The sequence below is a fragment of the Alligator sinensis genome, unplaced genomic scaffold, assembly GCF_000455745.1.
Source record: "Alligator sinensis unplaced genomic scaffold, ASM45574v1 scaffold1498_1, whole genome shotgun sequence".
Taxonomy (NCBI): Eukaryota; Metazoa; Chordata; order Crocodylia; family Alligatoridae; genus Alligator; species Alligator sinensis.
The window spans coordinates 145,731-167,267 of NW_005843305.1; the positions used below are offsets into that span (position 1 = coordinate 145,731).

At 42.3% G+C, this 21,537-nt stretch overlaps 1 protein-coding gene across 1 annotated transcript in view; it reads left to right on the plus strand.

Annotated features, from left to right (window-relative positions):
* The first annotated feature begins 3,368 nt into the window (after window positions 1-3,368).
* The window catches only part of NCAPG (non-SMC condensin I complex subunit G), a 38,409-nt gene continuing 20,240 nt past the window's right edge, over window positions 3,369-21,537 (plus strand). The window contains 9 exon segments of the mRNA XM_006038300.3: window positions 3,369-3,446; window positions 3,448-3,510; window positions 4,881-5,087; window positions 7,162-7,390; window positions 10,222-10,367; window positions 12,577-12,661; window positions 13,980-14,172; window positions 15,496-15,645; window positions 20,795-20,935. Of these exon segments, the coding sequence (XP_006038362.1) occupies window positions 3,384-3,446; window positions 3,448-3,510; window positions 4,881-5,087; window positions 7,162-7,390; window positions 10,222-10,367; window positions 12,577-12,661; window positions 13,980-14,172; window positions 15,496-15,645; window positions 20,795-20,935 (1,277 nt within the window). The 5' untranslated portion in view covers window positions 3,369-3,383.

The window sequence follows — 21,537 nt, forward strand, 5'->3', positions numbered from 1 at the left end:
AGGCCGCTGGTAAAATTCAAATGTAAACCTGGAAAGTTAAAGTGAGGTTTTCTGGTGGAACTTTCAAACTCAAATTAATGGGACAATGAGCATCAACAGTGTCAAGTTGGTCCCTTCTATTCTTCATCTCTGGAGACCCATTATGTTTGTAACAGAGAGATGTTTTGGTAAAGAATCTGTTGCCTGCAACTGTGGTTATATTAAATGTATTCTATTTAATTTGTCTATGGAGCTGAGGAGCTCATGGAGTACGCAGCTCTAATTTGGTATGGCTTTGTTTGTAAGCCTCACATATAATTTACCTTCAGTTGCAGTAACTATGTGTTTGCAGAGTTACATTATATGATAGGCCAAGAAAAGGTTTGTATTATATTAAAGTTGGGGGCATAAACTAGATTAGTTGTGGATAGTAGCAAATATGTGCCTCACTATCCTGAAGCAAGGTGCATTAACAAGAAAATAGGATTTAAATCTAATTTTTTTTCTATCCATCTGGCTCTGCCAGGACTTCTGGTTTTCAAAACATGAGAGGATTTTTTTTATTTTTTTCTGTTTCCTTTAAGATTATGTCTTCAACTAGCCTGCTAAATTAGCACTCAGGTTTTATAACCTTAAATTGTTTTATATTAGTACAAACCTAAACTTGTTATGTCACTAAAGCCATATTGTTTCCAGACACTTGCTGTATATATTCATCCCAAAACTTCTAATTTTGCAACCCAATTTGAGTTCAGTTAATAGTAAAGATGCCCTTGCAATGACAGTTGAATCATCCCAACCCTTTACACAATACAGCTTAATGTGGTATTGCTTTAAGTTACAGGTAAATGCATGGTCATTATCTTAACATAGTCTCACAGGAGGATTTTCACTCTTCTAATAGCAAGAGTTGCCCAAGCTACCCTCTCCAGCTTCTACCCACACCTCCCTCCTAATCTAAATACCAGGTATGAGGTTGCCAGCTCCAGGACTTCAAAACCAGCAAGTCAAATCCCTTGCCTCATGTTTCTGGGTTTTGTGTACATGCCTCCTTTATCTTTGAGAGATAAAGTTTGTAGTCATGTTGGTCTGAAACCAAAAGCAGTCAGCATGGCAGAGGCAATATCTTTTATTACACCATCTAGATAGTTGCAAAAAAAAAAATCTTTATTTTCAAGCTTTCAGGCTCACATACCTTCCTCAGGCAAAGGAGAATACAAAGATTGTAAAATTTCTCCCGTTATCTTTGAGCCTTTAAACCAGGGGTTGACAACATTTTTGGGCAGAGTGCCAAAAACACCTCCACTTGTAAGATGCTGGTGTGCCAGGTACAGATGGCGGGGAAGCCACGAAGGGCCCAATCCTTGTTGTGGCAGCGCAGCCTCAGCCCCTTCCCCAAGGTGTGCATGCTAAGCAGAATGCCTTTGCGTGCCATGCTGTGGCACCCATGCTGGGGGTTGCCTACCCCTGATTTAAACAGTGATTCTTAACCCAGGAGTTGTGGCACCATGGGGTGCCTGAGGTGTAAGGAGAGGTAAGTGCAGGTTCAGACTCATCCCTGCTCGGCTAATCCCTCCCTGCCTGCCTACTGCCTGGCCCTCCACAAAGAGGTAGCGCTGTAATAGATAAACTAGTTAACTGTGTGGCCCTGCATTTCAACAACAGGTATTGAGGGGCACCTCAAGTCCAAGAGGGTTGAGAACCACAGCTGCAAGATCTCATCCATCAAAGCTGGGAGGAGAGGGACTTGGCTTGCTAAGGCTAGAAAAGATGTCACAGAATGGAGCAGAGCTGCAATGTGTTGCGGCACAGCTGACTTGCTTCACTGGGTGAAGTGTATATCTTTCCTTGTCTGGCACCATTAGGGGCAGAACAAGGGGCAATGCGTTCCCCATGCTTTTCCCAGACCTGCGCTGTGGGTCTGGGACAGTGGGGGAAAGTGCTTCTCCCCTCAGCCAGCCCCTTGCACCTGGCTGGGTGGACTAAACATCTACTGCAGGGACATGAGAGATACTAGGGGCACTACGAAGTCTGACTAAAGCTGGACAGAAACCAGCTAGAAAGTTGTTGCACCCTTTCAAGCACTAACTTTGTAGTTGTTTGACTCTTTTTCTAGCTGGGCTCCATGATGGTTACTTTGCCTGTGCAGCCGGTCGAAAGTCATGGTGGGATGGAGCAGTGATTTGCAGATACGTGTAGTGTGGTGCCACCTGTTGCGTACTCCTGCCACGGTGCAAGGGTTTGAAAATTGTATCTACTCAACAAGGGTACATATTGAAATTAGTACCACTAAGATTCAGGGGAAAAACCATAGTTAGCAATTTAGTTCCCTGACATAATTTTTCAATAGGATTGTTTGCAATAGTAAAGTTGATAATGAGCTCTTGCAGAATCATAGTCAGGGTCTGACCAGTATGGAACAACATATCCATATGATATGTGTTCAGGCAGTGCACTGTGTACATGCATGCATTGCTGTATAACATATATTAGAAATAAGAAAAATTGAATGTACTTGACTTTTTTTCCTTTAAGTCTCACAATGCAAGCAGCCATGAAGTTAGATTTTGAGTGTGCCAGCTTGTAAATAAACTTTTGGAAAATATGCCAGAAAATGCCCAGATCGATGATGAATTGTTTGATAAATTAATGAAGCCATGCTGATTAGACTGAAGGATACATTTCCAGATGTGAGAATCCAGGCTGTACCGGCACTGTCTAGACTTCAGGATCCCAAGGATGAGAACTGCTCTGTTGTTAATGGTGAGTGCTCTGACTTTTGGCATCGTATTTGCTTCCTTTCCCTTCCAATAAGCACATTAATATCTGTCGTCTAAGGTTTTCCTTTTTTACATTAACTAAACTTTACAACCTATTAAAAAAATAATTATTTCATTTACTAATTGTGAAAATGCTACAGAAAAGATGTTTTACATTGTCAAGTTACATTATTTTTTACAATAACATTTTTGAAAGAGTCGATTGTCGCCCCCTTCCCTGTATTTTCTCTTTTCCAGCACCATCATGCAGGCGCAATGAAGGCACATCGGAAGCCGGGGAACTAATTTTGCATATAGCTAGGTACGTAATCCTCTGCTTTTCTATATTTTTCCAGAACCTATTTTTTTCTCATATTGGGTTGTTGGGTTTTTCTGGTCTTTTTTTTCAACAACATGAAAAGCTCTTTTTCCAAACCATATTAGCTTCTCTCCTGCCCCGCGGCCGGCGAGCTTGGAGACGGCGCGAGCGAGACGAGAGGCGACCGCGCCCCCACCCTCGGGAGAACCCCACAACCTAGCCCCGCCCGCTTCTGTTCTCGCGAGACTGGCGCGGCTTCACGTGACGCGTTTGAAGCGGGCGCGCGGGGGCAGTTGGCCGTTGGCCGGCGGCGGGTCCCGGCGGCCATGGGTGTAGATGCGGAGCTGCTGTCGGTCCGCGACGCCTTCGCGCTGGCGCAGAAGCCGCATGCGCCAAAAGCCGCAGCAGAACCAGGCGAAGCTGGTGGCGGCCTTGAGGCGGACCTACGCGCAGGTGAGCGACGGGTCCGGGCTCCGGGGCCGATGCGTGGGGAGCTCGGGTCCCGCCGTCCCACATGAGATGCCCGGGCGCCGCCCCGCCCCGCCGGAGGCAGTTGGATGGGAAGCTTGATTAATACTCTTGGGCTGCGGTTCCTACACTCTTGACAGGTTGCTCACCTCCAATTTAAATCGATACAGCGTGAAGTACCGTCAGCACATTTTTTGTCATTGTAAAGTAATTATCGTGCATGTGTTAACGCGTGCCACTGACGGGTAGCACTGGTGGTGCCCGTGCCACAGACTGGGAACCACTGCCCTGGGGGCCTGGTGGCTAATTAAGCTGGGCACTGCTCGCAGGGAGCAGGGCTAGGGTCTGCACTCGGCAGCACTGCTTGCTGCCGATGAGGCAAGGCTTGGCGCTTGGCTGGTGTGGCCCAGGCAGCGCTGCCCACGGGATGGGGCCATGCCAGGTGAGCACTGAGCATAGCCTTGTCCCCATCCCCTGTGAGCGGTGCTGGGTTCGACACTAGTCTGGCGTGGCCCCGTCTCCTGTGAGTGGTGCTGCCTGGGCCATGGCAGCCGAGCACCGAGCCTGGTGCCGCTTGCAAGGAACAGGGCTGGGCTTGGTGCTCAGCAGCGCTACTCACAGTAGACAGGGCCGGTCTCGGTGCTTGGCTGGTGCAGCCCTATCCCCTGTGAATGGCGCCAGGCTCAGTTCTTCACTGGCACAGCCTAGGCAGTACCACTTGCAGGGGATGAGGTTGTGCCAGCCAAGCCCAGTCCTGTCCCGTGTGAGCGGCACTGTGGCATGTCTCTGCCTCTTCCCCCCCCCCCCTCCCCCATTTCTGATCTAAAAAAGTTAGGTCAGCTTATACACTGAATCTATGAAATCTGTAACATTTTGGATCAGAAAAATGGGGTTGACTTAGACGCTATGTTGATGTATATACAGTTGAAATACAGTAATTATTATTCAGGATGCCTGTGTAAATGATTCTCCTGGCCTGTTTTCATGCAAGTCAAAACCAGTTTTAAACCAGTGGTCTGTTTTTAGCCTAAGGATCTAAATTGGGGTGGGCTGCCCATAACCCAGATCTGGCTGCACAGTGATTTTTATCCTGCCCACCAAGTGTGTTCACGTGAGAATGTGCCAGTCCTGTGGCTGCCTCTGTCACCTCATGCCTCTAGCCCAAGGAGACCTGTGCTGTATTAACTTGGTGTCTGGTTGCCGAAAGGTTGCACACACCTCAAACAGTTGCTACTTGTTTGAGAGACTCTTTCTCATGTTCTGTGGGTATGCCTGCAGGCGCTCATTAATATATTGTACTAGATGAATCATTTCCCTTCACTCATTCACAAATCACTGTGATTGCTATCTTTCAGCTGGATGAGAAGAAACATTTTCATGAGGAGTTTCTTCATTTCCTTAAATATCCAATGGTAGTTTACAAGCGGGAACCCGCAGTAGAGCAAGTGATAAATTTTGCAGCTAAGTTCGTAAGTTCACTCTATCAAGCAGATGAAGAGGGTGTTACTGAGGAAGAGGAAAACAATTCACTTCTGAATTACTTGTTTAACTTCCTGCTTGAGGTATGATAACAGCTTTTATTCAATTATTAATCATAGAAAATTAAGGTTGGAAGGGACCTCAGGAAATCAACTGATCTAGTCCAGCCCTTTGCTCAAAGCAGGACTGTTCAACTATAGCATCCCAGATAAGGCTACCCAGGTCTTTAAAAATCTCAAAGGATCGAGATTCTACAACCTGTTGGTAACCTGTTCCAGTACTTTACTACCCTCCTTGTGAGAGCTTTTCTGAAGATCTAACCTAAACTTCTCTTGCTGCAACTGGAGCAGTCTAGCTCCATCCTGGAACAGGAACAGTCTAGCTCCAGCCTCTTTGTAAGTACCTTTTAGGTAGTTGGAGATTGCTATTAAATCCTCCCTCAGTTTTCTCTTCTCCAGACTAATGTGATGGTCAAACGTGGATCGGGTTGAGACTGGTCAAAACTTGTCAATTTTTACTGGCACAGCTTTGTTGGTTAGAGATGTGTTGGGCTTTTTTTTTTGCTGTTTTGGTATGCTATTAAAGACCAAATGTAAATTTAGTTTAGCAGTTCTCAGCCTTTTAAGGCACTCCTTGGAAAATGTCAGCTCTTAGTTTTCCTTAGCCAAAAACCAAGTGACAAATAATACAGCAGTTTTTCTCTAGCAGAGAATTTGAGAAGACTACAGCACGTCATAATGGTTTGGACACTGGATTCCTATTTGAAATCTTTGGGTTTATCTTGCGAATCATGTTTGTATACCTAAACAGTGCTAACATTGTGTAGAACCCAGGGCAGCCTTGGAAAGATCAAAAGGCACTCCAGGGTGCCATGACACCCTGCTTGATAATCAGTGATGTTGTTTATAGGCAGCTTTACACACTTATAGAAGTATAGCTCTGGTTGATGAACCAGCAGAAGTTTTACAGATATAAGCACTTCTGTAAACTCCTGTCTGTGTACTAGAAAGGTAAGGCTGGCTTATAGTGCAGTGGGCATGTCTACATGTGCTGATTTTTAAGGTGCATCAGCCATTTTTACGACTCATTAAGGGTGTAGGTCTACACATGTGCACCCTTAATGTGCCTTTAAAAATGGTGATTTTAGGCAATTCATGCCTAAATTTGATACCTGCAAAAGCAGGTATCAAATATAGGCACAAATAGCTAAAGCACCTTAGCATACATTTAGACGCTTTAAGGAGTATTAATGTTGTGTATGTCGACTGGCTTGGGACTAACTTTAGTCCCAAGTCGGTCTGCACACCACGTTAATGCGCCTTAGCAAGTGCATGTGTCGATGCATGCCTAAATTGCCTTAATGTGCATTAAGTTTAGGTGTGCATAAAAGCACGTGTAGACATGCCCAGCATGCATTGACAAAGCTTTCTAGTTTAGACCTCTTACAATATTTTAATGAAAATTATTCCAGTAACAAGAAATTGCTGATAGTGTGCGACTTTTCCATATTAAAAATAGTTTTAAAATTACAATTCTGCAAGTAAGCTGACCAAAACTTGGAATATGGGGAAAAAAAAAATGTCTGAAAATGAAATCAGTTTATTATTCTTTGAATTTTTTTCAGTCTTTGCCTTAAAGTATTCAGATAACCAACAGTTCTGCAAAGACTTTGGGCCAGATCCCATTCCACCTATTGCACCAAAGTGTAACCCGTTTCCACCTGTTTCGGTCCTTGGGAGGTGGAGTGGGGAAAGAGGAAAAAACACAGATGTACATACTTCTATAACATACCTTTATCATAGGCTTAAGGCTAAGTCAGAAAAAGCAGCAAGCAGATAGACTGATCTACTGTTTGCATTCTCACTTTTTCTTTAGGGACTTGAGCGAAGTGGAACATAATCACACTTTAGTGATCACCTTTTAATAATAAGGAGAATATGATCTGGTTCTTTACTACTATTCTTTCAATGGGATTGTTCACAATAGTAAAGTTGATAATGAGCTCTTGCAGAATCATAGTCAGCGTCTGACCGTATGGAACAACATATGCATATGATATGTGTTCAGGCAGTTCAGTGTGTACATGCATGCGTTGCTGTATAACATATAGTAGAAATAAGAAAAATTGAATGTACTTGACTTTTTTTTTCCTTTAAGTCTCACAATGCAAACAGCCATGCAGTTAGATTTCGAGCATGCCAGCTTGTTAATACACTTTTGGAAAATATGCCAGAAAATGCCCAGATTGATGATGAATTGTTTGATAAAATTAATGAAGCCATGCTGATTAGACTGAAGGATAAATTTCCAAATGTGAGAATCCAGGCTGTACCGGCACTGTCTAGACTTCAGGATCCCAAGGATGAGAACTGCTCTGTTGTTAATGGTGAGTGCTCTGACTTCTGGCATTGTATTTGCTTCCTTTCCCTTCCAATAAGCACTCGTTAATATTTGTTGTCTAAGGTTTTCCTTTTTTACATTAACTAAACTTTACATCCTGTTAAAAAATAATTATTACTATACAACAATAATGTTTTACATTGTCAAAAATTCTGTAATTTGACAATAACATTTTTAAAAATCTTTTTTATAAGTTGCCTTTCCAACAATTTGCAAATATAAGTCAGAATAGTGGCAAGCCAAGCCATTAGGGCTGTGCAAAATGTTGCTGGCTGTTTTGTTTCGACACTGTTGTGACTCATTCCGAGTTTGAAACAGCGAAATCAAAATGAAACAGGGCTTCAAAACAGCCTTGAAACAAAATGAGGCTAGTTGCAATGTTTTGAAGCGGCCAGGTGGTGAGAGATGGGGGAGAACCAGGGCTGCACTCCCAGCGGCTCCGCAGCCCCATATGGCTCAGCCAGGCAAGGAGTGCAGTCCTGGCTTTCCCTGCCTCCCGTGGCTGGGCTGCGGGAAGCCGATTGCAGCGCAGGAGAAGGGAACTGAGCCTCAGGGCTCAGTTCCCCTCCCCAGTGCTATGATCAGGCTGGGGAGGAGAACTCAGCTCAGCTGGGCTGAGTTCCTTTCCTCAGCCTGATCATAGTGCTGGGGAGGGGAACTGAGTGATCAGGCTCAGTTTACTTCCCCAGTTCCCCAGTCCCAGGTGGCAGCACCCATTTCCTTCCCTCATCTGGCAGGCAGATCCGGTTCCTGGGAGGACCTGCGTAGCCCTCCTGGGGTTGCGGGCCCCCCGATCTGCCTGCTGGATGAGAGAGGCTGTTTCAAGCTTCCCCATTATAGTCTATGGATGAAATGTCAAAACAGTATCACTGTTTCAAGTAAATGAAACGGAACAGCTATTTCGAATTGAAATGAAATTTGAAACTAAACGCTGTTCCATCGAAACACAAGTTGAAATGGAATGGTGCCATTTTGCACAGCCCTACAAGCCATATATGCTGCCCGCAACAATTGGGCTATCAAATAAAGTCCATATAAATACAAAAAAAAATGGGAGAAACTGAGATAACAGATAAAATAAAGAACAATTTAAAAAAGAGAAGGGGGGAGAGTCCAAAGTAGTCACAAGTCTGTCAAAACAATGGGAACTATGCTGTGCCCTCATATTCCTCCTTGGAAGGGAAAGGCCTCTATATTGAGAAAGTCCTGCCTGTGGGATAGGCCCTAAATCAGGGACAGGCAAAATATGACTTGTAGGCCAGATTTGGCCCACCAGGCACTCTTATTCAACCCACTGTGACAGCCAACTAATTCTACCCCACCTAGCCCGTGTGCCCATGAGGGTGGGAGCAAGATGCCCACTATATACACCCCCTGCCAACATACCGTGTTGTGCCTCACTGTCATCGTCGTGGGCAGAAGTGTCCGGCCAAACCAGCACACAGCTCCCAGGCAGTGCTGCTGCTGCCACTGCTACAGCCTCTGGGGGATCTGCTTGGCTTCCCTGGTGTCCCACTTGCAGCAGGTAGGGAAGTGGCAGGGGCAGAGAAGGCAGGGAGCTGCACCTGGGCAGGAGTGTGGGGTTGGGGCTGGTGGCAGCAGCACAGAGCTTGGTTGGGTAGGGTGTGGGTGTGAAGATGGGTGTGGAGACCCCTCTGCCATGTTCCCCCTATATTCTAGGTGGAAGTTCTCAGGGAGCTCGTGCCCAGTGCAGGCACTGGTGCCCGGTGGCACGTGGCTCTGGCCGGCGTTGCACATAGGTGCGAGGAGCGCAGCCTAGCTGGGCTGCCTCTATTGCCAAAGCCCTGTGCTGCACATGTGCGACTCCCACACTTGCAAAGCACTGGAGGGAAGCTCTATGCAATGGAGGCAGCTGCCTTTGCCGCTCCCTGCTGTGCAGGTCCTGGGACTCCGCGGGGAAGCAGGGGCCTGGGCTCCCCTCCTCTTCGATCAGAGTCCATCCATTTCCCTTGTCTCTCACACTATGACACTAAGATTTTATTTTTTGGTTATTATGCAATCACTTCTATATATACGATGCAAACACAAATCATGACAAATATCATTTGTAATAAAATTAATATGTGTTATAGTAGATGTTTGGCTTTTAGTGTATGATTGTTTTTTTCTGGTTCTAAGATGTAACCCCCCTCCCAAAAGGAGTATTTCTGGGGGACAAGAGGAGGGGCTTCTGGCGGCGAAGGTCAGGGGTTGGGGGCAGGACTTCTGGTTCCAAGATGGCAACTAGGGGGTGGGGCTACTGTTAAGGGGCAAGGCTACCAATGTGGCCCTCCAAAGCTCACAAACCTCTAAGTCGCCCTTCAGCTGAAATAATTGCCTGCCCCTGTCCTAAATGAATCTCTGGCCTATTTAATTAATACAAGATACTTGCTCATTTATAGTTGGTTAGGGTCTAAACCAGTGAGGGCCAATTCTTTTAGCAGGTGTACCACAAGTTTAAGCCCTTTGCTTTCCCCCAAGTGCTAGTCCTATCCCTTTCCCTGCCTGATCTGCTGCTCTGTTTTCTGCTCTCTTCCCTGTGCTTCCTGCTTGGTCTGTTGCTCAGCTTGCTGTTTGCTTCTGCTTCCTGCCCTATCTGCATGTGTCACACAGAAGGTGCCTATACTACTTGTTACATGTGCACCACATGTTGACTATTCTAATCTCAACTGTGATGCAAAGTTTGCTTTTTGTGGGGGGGAAAATAGTGGTTCCCCAAGTGGTACAAATGGCAAACAAAGAAATAATGTAATAGTTTTTATTCTATACTGTGAATATTTCATGTTTAAAACCAATTTTTTCTTTTGGCTTCTCTAGTTTATAACACTTTGCTTGAAAATGATTCAAATTCAGAAGTGAGGCGTGCAGTGTTGTCATGTATTGCTCCATCTGCCCAGACATTGCCAAAAATTGTCGGTCGTATTATGGATGTTAAAGAAGCTGTCAGGAAGCTGGCATATGAGGTAAAACATCCCAACATCTTTTAATTTCTGTTTCAAAACCTTCAGAAACTTTTTGTTTTGTAAAATAATCTCTTGATGGAAAAGAGAGGTAATTGGTATTTTTCATACTCTGTTATGGGGAAAGTTCTTGCATAAGGCACAGCCAGGTTCCCTAACTTTTCAAGTTGCTTCTTCTGAATCTTTGCAAAAGTAGTCAATTTTTCCTTGGTGACATGAGGTTTTTGGTCATTGTGAACGTGAACAAAGGCAAATTTTGTAGTGGTGAGTATGCAAACTTTGTTGAGCACAGCTCTTCAGGAACAGAGAACATAAAAATTCTATTTGTTTCCTACTCGTTTTGTAAATTCAACTTTTTTCTCGGAGCTATGCATTTTTTCCCTATAGCCTGTGTGTCGTTAGAGTTTCATTAGGATTCATGTATTGCTTTATTGTAGTAGCACCTAAATGTCCAAAGTGTGGTATAAACACAAAGAAAGAAATGTTTTTATCCCAGAAGCCTCAAAGGCTGAAGTTCAAGAAACAGTCACATAGCCACCACTGAGAAGAGTTTAGCTCCATCCTCCTTCGAACCACCATTCAGGTAGTTGAAGGCTGCTAAATCCCCCCTCAGTTTGTTCTCTGAACTTAATATGCCCAGTTCCCTCAGCCTCTCCTCAGAAGTTATGTGCCTCTGCCCCCTAGCTATTTTCATTGCCTTCTGCTGGACTCTTTCTAATTTATCCACATCCTTTCTGTAGTGGGGGCCCAAAACTGGACACGCTACTCCAGATGTGGCCTCACCAGTGCCTAATAAAGGGGAATAATCACTTCCCTTGATCTCTTGGTAGCGGTCCTACTAATGCATCCTAGTATGTCATTAGCCTTCTTTGCAACAAAGGTGCACTGTTGGCTCATATTCAGTTTACTGTCCATTGTACCCCCCCAGGTCCATTTTTGTAGGGCTGCTATCTGTAACCCCCCAGGTCCATTTTTGTAGGGCTGCTATCTAGCCACTCAGTTCCCAGTCTATACTGGTGCATGGGATTGTTCCATCCTAAGTGCAGGACTTTCACTTCTCCTTATTGAACCTCATGAGGTTTCTTTTGGCCAGTCCTCCAATTTGTCTAGGTCTCTGAATCCTAGCCCTACCCTCCAGCATATCTACTCTCCCCAGCTTGACGTCATCTGAAGACTTGATGAGGGTGCACTCCATCCCATCTTTCACAGTATTGATGAAGGTATTCAACAACCAACCCTAGGACTGACTCTTGGAGCAATCCACTTGATACAAGCTGCCAGCTAGACATGGGGCCATTGATTATTACCCTTTTGAGTCTGATCTAGCTATTTTTCTGTCCACCTTACAGTCCATTCATCCAACATGTACTTCTTTAGCTTGCTTTTAAGAATGTGGGAGAATTTAGTAAGGTTTTTGATGCAGTCAAAGTATATGTTGTCCACTGTTCTTCCCACATCCACAGAGCCAGTCTTCTTATAGAAGGTAGTCAGGTTGGTCAGGCATGACTTGCCCTTGGTGAATCGATGCTGACTGTTCCTAATCACCTTCTTCTCCAAGTACTTAGAAATGGATTCCTTGAGGACCTGCTCCATGATTTTTTTTTTCCAGGGACTGAGGTGAAGCTGAATGTAGTTCCCTGGATCCTCCTCTTGGATGAGTGCTGTTTGCCCTTTTCCAATCATCCAGGGCCCTCTTAGGTAATCAAACTTTAGTTTTTAGGTTGCTATCTGTACTGATGGTCTCTGAAGGAGATATTTTGGTTTCATGTAGCAGTGTTATTTCATCAAATAACATGTTTGAGTTCTCTTTTTAGTGCCTCAAAGGAAAATTTGCTCTTAAGTGGCAGGAAGGAAAAATTTAAGTGCTAATGCTGTGCAGGATTAAGTAAGCAGACTCCTGTGTTCATATAAAACCCTGCTGAAGTAAAATGCAGTTGAGCCTGCAAAGTCAAGAGTTCCTCTCCTTGGCTCTCCACAACACTGGGCCACAAATGCAGCAGGTTTATCTATCTTTGAGACTATGGTCAGAAGCTTGTTTTGTAATTGCTGTTAGACAGTAGCATTTAATTTTTTAACTATGCTTCTACATTCTTGATTCTGTTAGGTTTACCTTTTATTTACCACCATAATGGGTACTTGGAGTGTTCAGTTTCAAGCTGCTGAGTCTACAGTGTAGAAATTAATTTTAGTCAGATATCTGTCTTTTTTAAAGGTTTTGGCAGAAAAGGTTCCAATGAAAGTTTTGTCCATAGCCCAGAGAGTAAAGCTATTGCAGCAAGGACTCAATGACAGATCTGGTAAGAGAACTATTTCCTTCATCATTTTTGCTTGCTGTTACTAATGGATTCAGTTTTTTAAGGTTTATTGTCAATTATTTTTCATAGTTTTGCTATGCTTGCATACTCACAGATATGCAGAAACATGCAGAGGTACAAGCTGTAGCGTAACAGCTTGTATTGGTATGCTGTCATAGTGATACAGTTGCTATATTTGTCTATATCTAAAGTTTGGTTTTTACATTCAACCCAAGTCAACACTTATTCTCCGTACTTCAAATTCTTTAATAGGGTTATGAGCAGGGGTTATGGTGAACTTCAGGGTGGCTGCAACCCACCCTGTAGCCCCCTCCCAGCGGCACCGCTGTGCCTGGCCCAGGCTCCGCTGGGAACTGCCCCAGCTCCAGTCCACCCCGTGCAGATCCGGGGCCTGTTCCTGGCAGAGCCAAAGACGGGTAGGGCGGGGGAGTGACATCGTTGGCAGGGGGCTATGGGGGGGGTCTGCAGCCACCCCAAAGTTCGCTGTAGCCTCCTTATAGCCCCCTGCTCCCAGCGGCATTGCCTCCTGCACGCTCTGCCTGGCCTGGGCTCTGCTGGGAACAGCCCCGGCCCCAGCCCTCCCTGCCTCACACAGATCCAGGGGTACATGCTTCCCGGTGCTCTCCCGGACGAGTGACAGCAGTGGTAGCAGGAGTCGTTGGATGAGCCACCTCCTCCAGGCGCCCCCGCCTTTCCCCAGATGAGCCCTGCTCTATCCCATGTCCCTGGATGAGCTGAGGCTTTGTCCCCTGCCCACCCATCCTGACTGAGCAGCACTTGCCCCAGCTCTAGCCCCTCCCTCCCTCACAGCAGGGACTTGATCGCCTTCCTCCCCACCCCACACTTAATAGCTAGAGGCAGCTCTTCACACTGCAGGCTGTCTTCGTTGCCTGTGGGCTGCGTTGCGGCTGTGTGCAGCATGGGCATTTATTGGCCCAATTATTGGCCACTTAAGGCCAGTATCAAATCATTTTCTTTATATCGGTACCGATCTGATACCAGACCGATGTATTGGGGCACCTCTACTTTGTATGTCTTTATTATTTCTGGTGCTTTTAGAGGCAGGGGCAAGATGGCTCACTTTTTGATTCTCTTTAAAACCAGAGGTAGCAACGTAAAACTCGGTGGTGTTTTTTAATGTCATCATATTGCCTCTTTCCTTGTATCAGATTGTAAGAAGTTACTGACCATATTTTAAAATGGACTAAGAAATATGCAGTATGAAATTGTATTTGAATATATATGGGAAACATGGTACTTTATACTTTCAATATAATTAGCTTCCTTTATCGCTAAATAGATGCTGTTAAGGAGGTGGTGAAGAAGAAACTTCTTCAATCTTGGTTGCGGGTGACTGAAGGGGATGTTTTAGAATTGCTTCATCGACTGGATGTAGAAGACTGTCCTGAAGTGGCTGTTCCTATGCTTAATGCCATGTTTTCATTATCTTCAATTAGTGACTTAGTTCAAAACTGCAAGAACCTTGATAGCAGGTACATGAGCTAATTCTATGCATCTTTAAAGATGAATACTTTCAACTGTTACAAATTTCAGTTCAGGATTTTAGTCTTTAATGGGGGAGGGGGTAGTGTTCTTTATTATGGAGAAATGAGCTGAAAGAGTATCATGCTCTATACTCATGATTCGCAACTGGGGTTTTGCTGTCTTGCCTTTTCAATTTGGCATTACCGTAAACACTGTTAGAGTACTTCATCTAGTTGTGGTGTTACGGTTCAGGGAAGATGCTGCAAAAAGGGATAGGATTCAAAAAACCCGCAGGAACATTTTAAATAGAGACTGTTAGACGTATGGTTCATGGGTCATTTGGCCAGCAGGGCTTCTTGCTGAGACTGTCAGAGCCCCTTTGTCAGCACCAACAGCTGAGGAGTAAATATGGCAGCTGCTCAAGCCCTTTTGCTTTTCTCTGGCACAGCGGCTTCCATAGCAGTATCTAGGTATATTGAACAGCAAGCAGCACTGTTAGTTCCTTGGTTACTGGCACTAACACACTGTCTCTGGCAGTTGTACTGTTATCTCCTTTACTGCTGGCACTTGTGGTGAGTAGCTTCCAAGCTAGATCTGGACGTGGGTCATCCATCTTGTGAGAGAACTACACAAGGCCAAATGAGTTTGATACCCCTGATTGAAAGGATTGAAAAACTGCTATAGTGAGACTCAAGGGGTTCTGCACATTCATTGCTCAAAGAAAGAGATGATTTGATCAGTGTGTAATACTGACACAGTAAACACATTGTGTGCTGTATTGCAGAATTCTGCAAACTGTTTCTGTGGATTTGTCTCATCCCATCTTTTTAGCCGTAGTGTCAAGTTCATTGTGGGTGTTTGGGGCTGCTAATTGGAATACGTATGTGAGTTTGTCCTTGGCGGGTTACTTGCTGTTAAGTGGGAAGTCTGCATCAAAATACAGATGGCAAATGGCTTTAGTTAGTTAGTTAGTTAGTTATTTTAGCAAAATGATCAATCTTGAATGTAACGAATGAAGTGGAAAATGAAAAAGGATGGTTCTAGGGTTGCATCTTATTTCCATCCATCACATGGACTCTTTCAAATGTTTTTCCTGCGTTAACATTGAATTTCGTGGCACATCATGCCATCATTTGTACATACATGCAGAACGACTCTCAAATATTATTGAAATAGTTCTTGTGTTTCACTCAAACAGTATCAGCACTTTTTTCCTGTGAACTGAACTTTGCTAGTTAAATTTTCAGGGAAAACTAATTGAAAATTGCGTTTTATGTTTTAATATTTTAGCTGATATCAACAGTTTCTCTGTATGTGTCTATACTTTTCAGAAAAATGATTCCAGTGGAAGAGCTTACTGCTGAAAATGCTTTGTACTGGAGATCTCTTTGTGAGTATCTAAAGTCAAAGGGTGAAGAAGGTGAAGCTTTATTAGAGCAGATTGTGCCAGAACCTGCCATCTATGCAGAATATCTGCTAAGGTAAATATATTTTAAACTTTAAATTTTAATCTCTAAAGTGTGTGGTTTAAAAAAAAAAAAAAAAAAAGTAACAGGAGAGATTAGTTTAATTTATTGATGTATAACCATTCCTTATATCAAATGCTTACAGTAAAGAAATCAGCAAACATGTGCATGAATTGGAGGGTAAGGATAAGGATTAAATGATTAACACACATTCACAGATTGAAGATCATCAGTCTTGTATCTGATCTTATCTCTGGATTTTCAGTTTGTGCAATGTTACTTGTTCTTATATTTTGTTCAAAAAACATTAAAGCTGCAAAATCAATTTAAGAAATGTCAAAAAATAAAGCAGTAGGTAATTTATGAGGCCATACATTTGAATGAGGAGGATAAAAAGGTATTAAATTAAAGCTAGCCATTGAATAAGCACTGTCCTTGCTTTGTTACAGAATGAGGCAGGGATCCTGTCTTAATAATATCATGTGGTTGTGTAATGAAAGTGTGTATCAGTGCATATGCACAGAACAGCTAAATTAAGTTTATATGGTCAACCTTAAATTTGGAATTTCCCAACTTTTAAATATTTGACTGTTTTGAACCTTGGTGTTCATTTACTTATCTTTTGGGTGTAAATTCCTAACTTTTTATGAAGCAATCTGAAACCCGTTATGTCAAATCCAACCACCTTGACCCTCTTCAATTTGGGTAATCAGGATTAGGATGTTGAGATCTAGAGCAATAGTCCTCTCTCATTTGAGCTAACAGAGTAAATGGCTGATGGCACAATGCTGTTTATCCTTTGTGTAGCTGTCACTACTGGGGATAAGACAGATTGTCAGTTTGTTTCACAAATATTTGCTAGGCAGCAATGAGTGTCTGAGTTTGAAAATCCTGGGTTCCATTTCAGGCTTTGGAGAATAGAGCATTCTAGTGGTTATGAGTTATTCTTTTCCCTGATATCCTTCTATCAGTCTCCATCCCCTGTTCTTTTACTTAATGAGCTTCTGCATTTTTTCCTCATTCAGCTCACCTAGCCTCACTGCATTCTGTACTACCTGGTACCACTTAGGCTCAAGCAATAAAGCAGTTGTTGAGGAAGTCTTGGTTTACCCTGCAAACCTATGCAGGATCATGCTCATTTAATTTATGGAAGGATGCATACACACTGTCTGGCAGATCAGAGCTGTCTATTCTGAGTGCAGGTGAAGTCGTAAGAGAATATTGTTGTTTTATTGCATATTTAGGGATTGTGGAAGTTAAGATCTTTCAGTGGAAGTTAAGATCTTTTGGAACTTTAAAAAATTCCATCAACTTCAGTCAATGATAGTTGGGATGGCAAGCCAGTTAAATAATGTCAACTGACTACCAATGGACTATTCACGCTCAAATACTCCAGCGAGTCTAAATGTCTTGATGTAGGCAGTTGAAATGGGGGGAAAAAAAGTTGGTCAGGAAGAAAGTCAGTGCATTTTGCATGTATTAGAGGAGAGAAGCTGCCTGCTTTCTGTCCATCTGTGTGATCTGGGTCCTGAGTGAAAAGGTCCCGAGTAGAAAGAGGAAAATGCCTGAGAACATTTTACTTTACTGACCTTCTGATAGAGTAGCAGATACAAACAGAACTGGGTAGCAAGTGGCTGATTTAAAATGCAAGAAATGTTTTATAATCTAGACACTTGCATTCTAGTGGGTGAGGCATTAATAATAATGGGAAGTGGGGCAGCCAAAATCACTTGTATGGAAATATTTTACCAGAAATAAACATAGGAAAAACTGTTGAAGCTAACACAAGTACATGACAGCTGTAGGTAAAATGGAGAAGAGAAGTCACAAATGTTTCTTAGCTATGGTCAAAATAAATTTGTATAGTTAAATGACAAGAAAAAAGAACCATCTGCATAAATATCTTTTTGAATTCTCTTCTGCTTCACCTTTGTACATATCATCACAATATATTGGTGAAATTAATGAGTGACAATATGGAAATGGACTTTGTTTAACTTGTTTTACATTCAACAACAGCATAAGAATGTTGCTGCTGTGTGCACTACTCTGTTTCTGGAAAGTCTTCAAATGTTCATCAAATTGGTATAAATAGGAATCTATTTAACTTGCGGCGAGACAAGCCATTTTTGCAGCATGCTCGTGCCATGAAGGGCCAATTTCACAACCATTTCCTGGCAGCCCCACCTCTTGTTGTAGATTGGTGGAGAGGCCCTGCCCCTTGCTGTAGAGAATAAATCTTGATCACATGTGTGGCTACGGGGATTGCCACATTGTCCAAGTATTGCAGTAAGGATTGGGAGGTTCTAAAGCAGTGTATTATATGATCAATAAGCTGTTTTTTGGGGTGGTGGTTGATGGAATATTTCCTGGCTTTGTTTGTTGTTTTGCAGTTTCCGCAAAAACTGCAGAACCACAAATTAAATATGTCCCTAGTTATAAATAGCTTTTCCCCACAAATGTCAGATAACCATAAAAATTAACTTCTTTGCTAAATGTATTCTCAAATCTTGTGGATTAATAGATAACAAGCCTTGCTCGACTCCTTCACTGATGTTCTTGAAGTCCAAGACTGAGGCTGCTGATAAAAATAAAATACTGTAGAATAAACCTCCAGCTCTGTTCTTGGTAATGTGTTCCCACATGTAATGCCCATGTGTCCTCATACAAGCAATATTGGAATCTTTAATAACAATTACCTGTTGGGGTCTCTGTAGTCTTTATTATCTGTACTGTTTAAAGAGACTGGGCAAGATGGCTCACTTCTAGATTCTCTTTTTAAAACCAGAGACAGCAAGGTAAAACTCAAACTCGGTGGTGCTTTCTTCAGTTATCGTGTTGTATTATGTCAGCAGTATACCATTTCAGGTTAAGTACTAGAATTTTTTTCCCTACTTATGTCTAATTTATGAAGTTCCAAGTGGGAAAACAGTTTTATGATTTTTTTTTTTTAAATACTAAAGTGGAAGCTGTGAAGAGAGTTGCTGCTCTTACTGAAACGACTCCTTGAGCGTTCCTAGCATCTGGTGGTGGAGTGATTATTCATAGTGAAGTTGTAATTGTTATTATCAATAAAAAGTAGTAGCTTACACTGCCTAATACCAAGAACAAATTTATGAATACTAAGAAACATTTGTGTTAATGCTGAGTGAAGTCAATTAACAGAAGTTAAAGTGAAAAGAGAGGAAAAAAATCTTGGCAAGAAAAAAAAGCCATCTTGTTACACACAGGGCTACCTGTCTTCATCCATGCTTCCAGGGCCAACACCTTTGTGCTGAAGTTTGGTTCAGCTTGTGACGTTATATTGCAGCAGTTCCTAAACTAGGGATTGTGACTAAATTGAAGTCACAGCATTTATGAGTGGGAGTTATAAGCCCTATCAAAATTGCATTGGGAGAGTCAATGCGATCCAGCCTTATTGTGGCTGTTGCCAATTTTAACAGAAACAAATAAAAGATTCTGGTAGAGCTAGGAAGTTTGTAATGCAAAAATATGGCTGTGCCATCGTTATGTCATGTAGAATGTAATCCCAACTCTTGAACTGAAAGAACTTGTTCCTTTGTCCTGGTAGAAAGCGGTTCACCTATGTAACGTTCTATAGTGGCAGAAATTCTTTTACCACATCCATGTACCACTGAGTGGGCAAAATAAAATTTGGGGAAAACATCTAGCCAAAAACTGGTAATAGACTAAAGACCTCTGCTGCTGGGAAGCTAGTGACTATCTCAATTTAAAATCAGAGAAGAGATGGCAGATTAAGAGTTGGTATCAATATTAATTTGAAGAGGAAGCAACTAATGCTCATGGATATGGTGCTTATGACATCTGGATAAGGGAGTTGAAGCTGCTGATAAAGGAAAAGAATAGCATTTTGTTTTGTACTGGAGCGCAGCAAAAACAACGCGAAGGCAGATCTAGATTAAGTGTAAGTGTAATTCTGTGGCAGGCCATGTCCATTCCCCTGCCCCAACTTTTTGGTAGCCCAGTAGGTCGCCTAGGACAGCTCTGCAGGCCATAAATTTGACACACCTGTTCATAATAACTTTGCCTGCCTTCCTGCCAGTCTTCTGTGAATTCTTCCTGCCACTTTTTCCTCACAGCTAGCAAACTGGAATAAGAGAAACTAGGTTTTACAGGACCAGATATGAAGCAACTTCCATACTTACAGGTGTCTGAGTGCCCACAAGACCCTCCCATTTCAGATCATATTTGATAATTTAAGATCCTTGATCAGTTGATTTTATGACAGCACAGTGGTACCCTAAGAGCAGAAGCTCAGGTATTTGGGACCATAATTGCTTAGGAACAAAAGCAGAACTGCTGACTTTATCTAGAAATGTGTTAGTATCCAGCACATATCCTGGAGCCACAGGTGTTTCCAGCATGAAATTACTTATTAACCCAGCAGCTGATCAGAAAAGTAGGTGCCTTGTCATATTTTTTTTATTTTGCTTTACACCATTAACTCATCTGCACAAATGATGTCTCCCCCACTTTTTTTTAAAATCCATATTGACGTTTGTCCAAAAAGCATACCATGATCTATATTACACGAAATATTTTGTGAATTATTTAGGATTTTTTTTTCCCAGTATAACCACTTCTGTCTCCATAATACCCAGATTTTTCTTTCTTGCTCTATGGTTGCCACACTTCACCAATCTAAGAATTAATTACTGGGTACTTCTCACGTAAGATTTTCCAGGGTTCTGTATGGATGTGGTTATTAAATATTATGCTTGTTGCCCAAGTAGAAAAATATTCAAGGGTATATTTGAGAAATGGTTTATGTATGTATATTTAAAGATAATAAACACAAGGGGGCATGATTAAACTTTATAATTTATTTTTTTTTAGAATGCTTTCAAGTGCTTAACTTTATGCTAATTTAGGCATCTCAATATTGGGGTTGTATGAACTTTTTATACATTTTGAAATACCCGAATTGCTTGTCTTCTAAATAGACTAGAACTTACAATTTTTCAAAAAGGAAAACCCATAAGCATTCACAATAAAATAATTATGAAACTTCTGGAATTGAAGTGGGGGGGGGGGAGAGAATCTTTTTATTATATGAAAATACTAAGGAAAAGTTGCCTTTTTGTGTTTTTTGACATTGCAGTGAAAACAATGCATTCAATTATGTCTTCTTTTTTGCATTCAGTTACCTTCAGAGCATTCCAGTTCTCAGTGAAAAACAAAGGGAAGATTTTTCTTGTATTGAACACTTGATGACAAAAGAATTTATAGGTCAGCAGCTGAGTCTTCTTATAGGCTGTATGGATACCACTGAAGAGGGGGGAAGGTAAACTTAATATTATTCATGTCTGATTTTTTTTTTTTTTTTTATTTGAATCTTTGACATTTAGTAGGGAAATCTGTGACCTTGTACCTAGAATGTGTTTTTAAGAAAGAACCTAATCAACCAGTCAAAATTCAGCAATCAATAGCATGATTTCCAGGTATGGGCTGAGTCCTATTTGCTTACTCTAGTAGGAAATTAAGTATTAAATATTTTTTTGTTATTTCAGACCCACAGTTAACAAGGTAGTGTATTCACTTCTTTTTCTGGCCAGAACAGCTAAGTGCCAACTGAATATCCTTCATGACATGGTGTCGGTGACATAGATTTCCATTTAAGTTCCAAGCCAAGTTGACTGATTCATTCAAATGTCTTTCTTCCAACTTGAGCAAATATGCAAGTCATGGAAAAATCATACGCTTGGAACATCATCTCTTGTGTGTATACTCATTTGTCTTTTTCTGAATGTATCTGTATTTCAAATAAAACTGCTGATTTGGCAGACTTATTGTTATCTAATGAACTGGGAAGGCTTTGAAGGAGTAAAGTTCTTTGAAATATCAGAATAGATAATAAAAAAGTGTCTATAGCAGGGGCAGGCAATT